Source organism: Vicugna pacos, chromosome 4 (genome assembly GCF_048564905.1).
Source record: "Vicugna pacos chromosome 4, VicPac4, whole genome shotgun sequence".
NCBI classification, from domain to species: domain Eukaryota; kingdom Metazoa; phylum Chordata; class Mammalia; order Artiodactyla; family Camelidae; genus Vicugna; species Vicugna pacos.
The window spans coordinates 71,290,127-71,300,000 of NC_132990.1; the positions used below are offsets into that span (position 1 = coordinate 71,290,127).

The 9,874-nt window shown below is 38.6% G+C and overlaps 1 protein-coding gene across 4 annotated transcripts in view; it reads left to right on the forward strand.

Annotated features, from left to right (window-relative positions):
* Nucleotides 1-22: 22 nt before the first annotated feature.
* The window catches only part of PBX3 (PBX homeobox 3), a 198,914-nt gene continuing 189,062 nt past the window's right edge, over nucleotides 23-9,874 (forward strand). For 2 of the 4 annotated variants that reach the window (XM_072960127.1, XM_072960128.1), the window contains exons 1-2: nucleotides 41-336; nucleotides 1,272-1,345. In XM_072960127.1, the coding sequence (XP_072816228.1) occupies nucleotides 137-336; nucleotides 1,272-1,345 (274 nt within the window). In that variant the 5' untranslated portion in view covers nucleotides 41-136. Of the gene's footprint in view, nucleotides 337-1,271; nucleotides 1,346-9,874 lie in introns of all 4 variants that reach the window. The other 2 variants (XM_072960126.1, XR_012072270.1) reach the window with 2 other exon arrangements.

Below are 9,874 nucleotides of genomic sequence, written 5' to 3' on the forward strand. Positions count from 1 at the left end.
GCGCGGGCGGGGAGCGCGCGGCCGCCTCCCCCTCCCCCTCCCCCTCTTTCTTCTCCTCCCTCGCCGCCGCCGCCGCCGCCGCCTCAGCCTTCGCCTCAGCCGCCGCCGCCGCCCGCTCCCGCCCGCGCGCGGCGGGATGGACGATCAATCCAGGATGCTGCAGACTCTGGCCGGGGTGAACCTGGCCGGCCACTCGGTGCAGGGGGGCATGGCCCTGCCGCCTCCCCCGCACGGCCACGAAGGGGCGGACGGCGACGGCAGGAAGCAGGACATCGGCGACATCCTCCACCAGATTATGACCATCACCGACCAGAGCTTGGACGAGGCGCAAGCAAAGTTGGTGTCGTCTCATTAAGCATCTTTTGTGTGTGTGCGGGAGCCGGGCCCGCGGCAGAGTCGGGGCCCGGGTGGCGCCCCGGCCCGGGGCCTTAACCCCGGGCGGTTAACTTTCTCCGAAAACAGGCCGCCCGCCCGGGCCTCGGGGGGACTTGCCCGCGCCCCTGGACGCGGGCGGGAGTCGGCAAAGTTGCTCTTGGGGCGCGGGACGGGCTTGGTGCCGCGTGAATTTTGTGGGTTTCTCATACCCTCCTGTCCGGCCCCCTCGCAGCCCGGCCCCTTCGCACGGATTCAAACCTCCCGCCTGGACCCCGATGCACGCCGCGCGAGCGGGCCCCAGGCCGCGCTTGAGGGAAGTGCAACTTTCAACTCGGCCCGGAGTCCCGGCGCCTGGCTCCGCTTGGCCGCGGGACGACCTCGCAGTGCGAGCGGCCGCCCCAGCCTGGGTGCGGGGCGATGGGCGGTTCCCTGGCGGGTCCGGGCGCGGGCGGCCAAGTTCTCGGGGAAGGGAGGGCCGCCTCGCAAACTTTGCCGAGCTGTCACCGTCCGCTGGCCGCAGTCCGCCGGCCGCCCGCGCCGCGTCCGCTCCCCGGCGGGGGGCGGACGCGGGAGCCCCTCCACGCCGTCCCCTCCCCAGAGTCGCCGCCGGCTGCCCCCGGATCGCGGCTCCCCGCGCGGGTTCGCGCCCTGCGCTCGCCGAGGCGGCTGCCTGCCGGGCAGATGGGTCGCGCTTCGTTCGGGCTGGAGCTTTAGCCGCCGGAGCTTGCAGGCTGTCGCTAACGAGTCAACTTGAGTTTCAGTTGACTTGCCATGGTTGAAAAGAGCCTTCCAAAATAGGGGGCCGGAATTAAATCTTGGGTCTAACTTAAAGGAAGGCGCCATATTATTCCATAGGTGATGCTAATACCTTTGTGTTTTGCTGTTTGTATTTTTAGGAAACATGCCCTGAACTGTCACAGAATGAAACCCGCGCTCTTCAGCGTCCTGTGTGAGATCAAAGAGAAAACAGGTAAGACGCTCCGCTCCGCTGTGGGCCTGGAGACCCCCGAGGTAGGGTCCGAGGTACTCCTTCGACTCTCCAGTTGAGAGCTGCTGCTTTTGGGCACCGCCATCTTTGATCATTCTTTCCTTCCCACCTCCTGATCTTGAGAAAAAACTGCAATAAATCTGGAGTCGATTTCTTAATTCTGCCCCTGGTGTAAAATGAAGTGTAGATGAGGACCGGGCTGGGTCGCAGTCCCTAGGCAGCCACCTCTGGCTGCAGTGGGGAGGGGGCCGTGAGCCTCAATCGCCCTCTCCTGCTCCTTTTGCCTTGTTTATATGTCAATTTTTAAAAGGAGCAACGGGAGACTGGATGCCAGGGACCGATTCCCGGGAGAAGCATCCCCCAACTTTGTTTTAACTTAGCCTTAAGCTTCAGTTACACAGACAGAAGAATAGATGCAGTTGAACAGACCCCAGCAGCATGTTTGAATTAGGGTTTTAGTTGAGAATACTACTTTTAAGAAACAGAAAGGGTAACGATGTGTTTAGGCATATACAGTGTATTACAACTATTAATACTTTTATTAAATTTTATGATTGAAATTATTACACTGTAAACATGCTTTATATATTTTATAAAGTAGGAAATGGTCCACAGGTACAGGTTGAACAATTTTTGAAGTGTTCAAGACAGGGAATATATGAGAAAGCTTTTGCAGAAGTGCTGGAATGAACACTACAAGTACATATTAGACTAATTTCTGACAATTTATTTCAATTTAGTTTTCTTGTTAGACTTTTTAAAATTGAAGATATTTTAGTCTTGAGGTGATAGTAACGACTCATATGGAATTAGAGATTTAATCTACATGTTTTAGGTCGTATTTGGCATTATCTTCTCTGTATATGAAAAACAAGTGCATTAAACAAGCTTTTCTGTTGATTTGTGTGTGTGTGTTGGATATACAGTATTATAAACTTGCCATTTTTTAAGTTGGCAAAGAAAAGAGAATGCTAAAGTCCAGGATACAGTAATATTCAAGTTAAGCTATTTAAAAGGGTAAATGAGACTGTGTTTAATTTGAGTATACAAATAATAGCACACTATATATAATTGTTAGTTGGTATGAGAGTTGCCATCCTATTAAACAGATTTTTCTCTCTTCAGTGCTATACTGATCCTAAAAGTAATCAATAAAAAATGAGGGGTTATTGCTTTCTATCAAGATGTATGCTAAAACCATAATTAACAGCAAATGTTGAGAGCCTTAAAGAGTGCTTTTCCTGCTTTCTATTCGTAGTGTAGTATGCATGGTTTCTTAATGTTGAGTGATTGTTTTTAAGATGTATTTTACATTTCAAAAATCACAGGCATTTAATATTACTTTTACTCTGTTGATTTTTAGCTTCCTTTAGAAAGCATTGTGATTTAAAACAGTAGATAATTTTTATCTGACTATAAAATAAGACATCAACCATTAAATCTTGAAGATTCTTAGTTTAGAAGCCTAAAAGTACGTAATTCTCAGTAAATTATGTTGCTTAATGTCCAAGGGTTTTCTTGCTATCAGGGCTCCACTTCAGTTTCTGCTGACAGCTAAGCACTAGGGTATTGACTATGTTGTGAATATTAAGATTGATTCAACTTTATACCGTATTATATTACTAGGGAGAGGGGATTGATATCCTTCCCTTCTCATCTCCTTCTCATGGTTTGTATTTATTTATTTTTTTTGCCTTTTAAAGTTTTGGTCTGTCCAGCTTGAGAACCAAACCCAGCAAACTGCTTTTCTTGTTTAGACGTTTAGCAGCAGGCAGAATTCAGTTAGGAAGCATAAGTCCTCTAGTTGCTTATTTGCACAAGACTAAGTTACACCATTCTGAAAGGAAAGTATAGTCAACCTCATGTCAAAGGTGAGGTACGAAAAAGAAAACAAGTCTTTTCAGAGTCTGGGATTACTGGCAGAGGGAGCTTTGGTAGGGTGCTTGCTATTTAAGTACCAAGAGGTAGCTGACAAAAGAAATTTTTGTGTTTTGAAAATTGTTTCTGAGGCTTTCAGTGATAATTTGTAAATTAGATCCTCATTTTGTGCTTTGGCCACTGGATCCAAGTTTGCACATTATCTCTTTTGTAAAAAGCCAACAGCCGACAAGGAGTAAAGGCGGCTGTCTGGGCAGAGGCATCTTCCTGCCAGCCTCTCTAACCTCGAGAGAGGGACAGGATTTAAGTACCGAATGATTGATGGGGGTGAAGCTCTTTCTCTCTTCTCCTTTCTCCCCTACTACTCGTATCCCCACCTCACTCTCCAAAACTAGTCTCAGAAGGAGACAGGGATGCTGGACTCAGACTCCTTGATTTGAAATAAAACAGCTGTGTAGACATTAGTGTTACCGTAGCAAAGAAATTGGGGCAACAAATTCCAGGCACACGCCCCCCCGCCCCCATCTGTTCCTACAGTCCTGCTGTGGAAACAATCATGAACTTGTAAAATAAGCACTGTAGATAAAATGTAATGTATATTGCATAAATACTTTTTCTTTATATCATTTTATTAAATCTAATAACATATTTTCCAAAGAGTAATTCTCCATAACCTAGAGAAAGTTTATCTAGTCATTTGTAATAGAAACCAGGAACATTATGTGATGACTCTGTTCTGCATAATAGAGGGGTAGGGGGTTGACTAGTAGGGAGGTAAAGGATAAAACTGTCACTTCAGTGGATAATGTCATTTCAGTTGTGCTTCTTCTTAAATAAGACAAAATCATTAAAAAAAAAAAAGAATCCATGTATTTGTAGATCTGCCAGTAGATTTTGCGATTTCTGATTAGGCAGTGAACACTGCCAGTTCCGATGCACATGAGGGGTTTAGTTTGGAAAACATCTTTTTCCTTCCTACCAAGGTATTTTTCCCTTCTGACAGATAAATGGGTAATCTACCACAATTACATTGTTTTCTTGTTCAGGGGTAGGGTATGAGATGCTTGCTTTTTCTTGAAAATGTATTCTTTTATAAATTTATCATAAAATTATTTTGGGGTAGAAATATCTGTCATTGTTACATTTTGATATTTATACATTTTGAAAGCAACTGAAAGTTATAAGCTTTAAAAACAAGTTATTTCTCCATTTTAAACTAAGTAAGCAACCAGTGAGATAATTGTTGATATGTTAAGATTTTTCTCTTTTTTTTTAAGTATTTTACCATCTGTCTTTTATGAAATACCTGTAATGCTGTAAGGTCTCCTCATCTACATACCTTTTTGAGGGCATTCCCTCACATCTACCTGGCTAACTTAATTTTGATTGTTGAAGTCCTTTGTCAGAGATCCCATCCTCACAAGTCTGTCTTTTTTCTAAAGCCCTTAATTATGAGAGTTTGAATGAAGAAAATGGCTCTTTTTGAGGAACAGAAATGTATTTAAAAATTTTTAAATGAAAATCCAACATTTTAACATGTAATCTGAGTCATATTGTTAAAAGATGTTCTGTATTTAAAAAAATATATCAACATAACCTTTTCCTACGGTAGGTTAAAATACTTCATGTTGATAGCTGCCAACCAAACTCTGATTTATTGCCACCACAAACCCTAAATAGCGTTCATTTACTAGTAATGTCTAATGGCATACATGATGGTTTGCCAGATTTGTGGCCTTTGTGAGGCTTATAAGCAGGACTGACTTGGGAAGATCATAAAACTTAATGAACTTCTCTACTGCAGGAGGTGTCCGCAGGGGAAGAGAAAGGCCTGCTTGCCTGGTTGGGCTGGTTGAAATATTTTTTATGTTTAAGGAAAAGAAGAAGGTTACTATTAAAAAATGCTTTGCTTTTAAAAGAACCCTCCCTAGAAAGAGTCATAAGGATTTTAGATAGCAAAGTGGATCAAAGAGGTAGCTTGTGAGTTTTTATATGCATTTAGAATATGATACATATGATTAAACCTTTTATCTTGACTGCTGTAAGTGTGACTAGCTTTCAGAGAGGCAGGGCATTATTCTCAGTCAACAGCTCTCTATTTAATTCTGACTCCAAAGGTTTAGAGACTCATTGGAGTCTTCTTTTTCTGATCTGTATTCTTTTTTATTATGGGTCTTTTATAATATAATATAATATAATGTAATTTTTATTGTAATATTATATATTACTATTTAGTATAAAAATTTGTTCACTTTTCTTTGTATAGTGCCATGTAATTCTTTAATTCCCAGTGTATAAAACCCAGCTATTCCATCGAGTGAAAATTTAACAAGAAAGATGAAAATTGTTATATGTGAGTCTAAGTGTTACTGTATATATTGCATACATTCTTTTAAGTTGCTCTTGCAATATTTCCAATATAATTTTCACTGCTTGTTCCAAAGTTTTCAAAACAAATGCACTTCCATACATGATTTATTTTGTGTTTTAATGAACTTATTTTCTAGTTTTTAAAAGCTTTTTGTTATGAACAACTTCAAACGTAGTAAAAATATGTAGCGAGAAGAGAAACTTGAACCCCCATGAACTCATCGCCCACCTTTAGCAGTTAGCAACACTTGGCCAATCTTGTTTTCTCTGTAGCTCGCACCCTTTCAAAATTATTTTGAAGCAAATTTTAATGGACCTTTAATGTTTTAAATTTCATATCAGTTTTAGACATTATGGCTTGTTCAGGTTGGAAATACTAAATATTAAACAAAAAAAAACAAAGTCAGTATATATTGGAAATATCTTAAATTTATTGCTTTATTACAAAGTTTTCCTTAAAGCAATTTAAGACTATTTTTTATTTTCTGTTTCTACATATTTGTATAACTTACTGGAGCTTTTTTAGGAGGTTTTGAGGAAGGATATTAAAGAGTGATGTTCTTCTAACTTTCTTTACTCTTCTCCCATTCTTAGAACATAATACATGTAATTTATTCATAGAAAATCTGGAAGAAATCTTACTTCTATGCTGATTTGGAACTAAATGATCTAAAGTATCAAGCAGATATTATCTTTAAAGTATGGGCCTGTCTTCCAACCCTTTTCTTCACTTTTTGTTTTTTTCTTCCCAATAAAAATATATTGAACCCTCTTGTCAATACTAACGTGATCTGTGCAAGTAATTCTTTCATGCCTCAGTTTTAGTGGACTTGATTTTACTACAGATTTGTGTAGTTTTGGTATTATTTAGGACTTTACTATGTTATTTTATTATACTAGTTTACATAATTTTATTCCAAATCAACAGTATATTAATACAGTGGCAAAGGAAAATCTTGCCTTGTCCCAAAGAACACATTGGTTCATGGTGTTTCATAAAATACATCGGTGTATATCTTCCATGCTATGATCCTTTTTCTTTTAATTAATTTTGCTTGTACGTTTAGGTTTCTGTTTACAAATTTTGTAAATGGCTACTTCAGACAGGTTTAACATCTTATATGAATTATGTGTATTTTGATAGTTCGTGGTGGCATTGTACCGAATGAAGTTATGTGAAGTATGGCTGTGAAGAATGGAAACCGCATTTCGTGAACCACACCTTAAATCAGTCATCACTTTATTTTATACTCTTACCATTAAGGTATCTACGCAGAATAAATACTTAGCACATCACCACCAAACACATCAAGTTAAATAAGGATTTTTAGACTATTTTTCCTCTGTGTACATGTGAACAAATTTAGGTATTTATTATTTTAATATTGACACTATAAGAATGTCTTACTTGTTTTCTCAGCAAGCTTATGTTTTAGCCATTTATCAGTGTGATCAGCATGATTTAGGTAGTAACTGACTAACAAAGCTTGCACACCCCCCTCCCATGTTGACCTTTTCAAGCATTTCCTCTACTTTAGTAGGCTATTTGAGTCTTTAAGTATGAAGAGAGTAAATAATTTAAATCACGATGTAGTGAAAATCGGTCAAAGTTTTTTAGACCTGGCTAAGAGATTTTTGACAAAGTTACAGAAGTTAATCAAACAAACAAATTGCTTATCACAGCTAGATGATAGTGTTATATTTAGCAAATAAATTAGTAAAAAATGCTTGAGTGAGCCACTGAACAAAATAGACCATCTTTAGACACAGAACATATTTGAAAATAAATTTCATTAATCTTCACCCTTGATTTTAATTATCCCCTTTGTAGGCAGAATAGTAACCTGAATCTCTTCTTTACTATTTTTTTAATAGACATATTCCATAACTATAAGATGTTTGTAGTTGTTAACGGTGACAATAGTTTGATACTAAATTTGAGTGTATATCTAGTAAAAAAATTGGTATGATAGAATGTGTTAAGTTGAATTGACGTACCTTTTTTTTTTTTTTGACTAACTATACTTACATGGTAGTAACTCACTGGGACTGAAAACAGTTAAAAGTAATTATGGATAAAAATAATTGTTAAAAGTTTTGTACTTGTTTTCTTCAATTTCAGTGCTTTACAAATGTTAAGCTGTTTTGAACAATAACCCTTTTTGTGTGATCATATTAATGAGGACTTGGTATACAATGTAATCCTTTTAATGCTGAAGATTCCTCACAATGTTTAAACCATTATTTGGGAGACTCAACATATGTTATGGGAAAATGATTTTTTTGGTTTGTTTTGTTTTATGTGATACATCAGTTTTCAAAGCATATTTCTTATGCATCAGAGTCCAGCAGGTGGCTTTTTACATTAAAAAATTCATAAATTTTAAAATCCCATAAAATTTTATTTCAAATTCAAATTAACTAATTGAAAATGTCAACATTTCCACTGTCTCTATATTAACATTTATAATAGAACAAATGGTTGCATATAGAAATTATCTGCAACATAATCTAAATTAAGATTCTAAACAGGCATTACAGATGCTGGTAACTTTGGCAATTATCGTTTTGTTTGGTGAACAGTAGTAAAACAGTGTGCGGTAAAAGTGTTTAGAGAGAGAGGATAAATAAATTGAACAGTTTTGCAATGCAAAGTGGTTTGTGGTGTTTTTGAGGATTTCTTGGCTCTCTCTTAACTGCTATTGTGAGCCTGGAGCAGATTTCCCCATTGCTAATGCCCTAGAAGTATTAATTCACTTTGATATGCTAATTAGAGGGCATTATGCAAGAAATGAGATTAAGTGGCAGCATGAAGCCATTTGCCTGTCAGTAAATTGAGAGCTTTAGCATCAGGAGGAGCTTTGTTTTTTTTTTGTTTTGTTTTGTTTTGTGTTTTTTTTTTTTTTTAAGTTTCTCTTGGTTTTGCATATAAATAAAGTTGATTGAAAGGTCTAGAGAAGCTTCTAGAACATTGGTGGGTTTTTTCCTTCCTATAATTATTAAACATAATGTTACAGAATTTTTCTAAATATTAATTGACCTAATTGGAGATAACAGATATGGAGTTTTCATTATGTTGTCTATATGTGAACATATACTAAGAATTTTGTGTCATCCAGTCTTTTTTTTCCTAAAGCCAAATTTCAGCAGTATGACTAGTGAACTATTATCACTTATTCTTTTCAGAAGTATGAACTTGTGTGTGTGCTTGTGCACTAATGGCTTCACTAATCTGAAAGTCACAGGAATATTTTCTTCATTAGGGAAAGGATGAAGAAGTTGTTGAATTGGGCTTCAGGAAACTATATTAAATGAGCATTAAGACTCTGACTTCAGTACCTAATTGGAGCAATTAGAATTAGTGGTTAAATCCTGCCATTTACACAACCTGTGGAGTTTACATTTCAGTATATATCTGTTGTGTAAGATTACCATGTTATTTGATTTTCATGTTGAAGATGGAATTTCATACTTGATTCTGATTTTATTGACTTTTGTGGTTTACGCCAAGCCTTTGATTTTCTCTCTATTAAACTACTATCTGATTTTCTATATTTTGTGGGGAAATGCATGAAAGAATGCTGGGATGGGAGTGGTGGACGGGGAGGATGACAGAACTCTGGGCCTGTGGAAAAAAATGAAGCTTTTCTCAAACATGGAACTGTATAAACTGTGCTAAGGATAGAATTTCAAAACCAGGCTTAACTACAATCTGAGGTGTGGTTAGATAGGAGAGGGTTTGGATCAAGGATTCAGATTGAGGCTTGCTTCTAATGTCTGAATTCCACTAGTGTAGCTGTGACTCTAGACCCAACAAACCATAACTTTTCTTCAGAGCCATATGGATTATTTAGTCACCACAGCTGCCATGCATGCACACTACCAAGGCTGGCATCTCCTTGGTGTGCATGTGTGGTGCATGTAATGTTAATGGGAGTCAAGGATGCACACACAGAGACAGGGATGAGAGTCTCTCCTGAGACAAAAGTCCTGATTGCATTTCTCAGTGAAGAGGACTTAGTGTACCTACACATTAGCTGCTCTTCTAAATGAAATCCTTGGTTACTTCAAATTCTCTTTCCCTTCTTGGACTCCCTGAACTAGTTAAATCAATGAATCCTCATTAGTCTCTGATTATTTGTAAAATTTCATTTAAAACATATGAAGTTATTTTTGATTGAAATGGGAACAAAAACCTTTTGAAATTGCGTATTATTATTTTTTAAACAAAAGGTTTCTGCAGGCTTTCAGTTGTACTAAGCC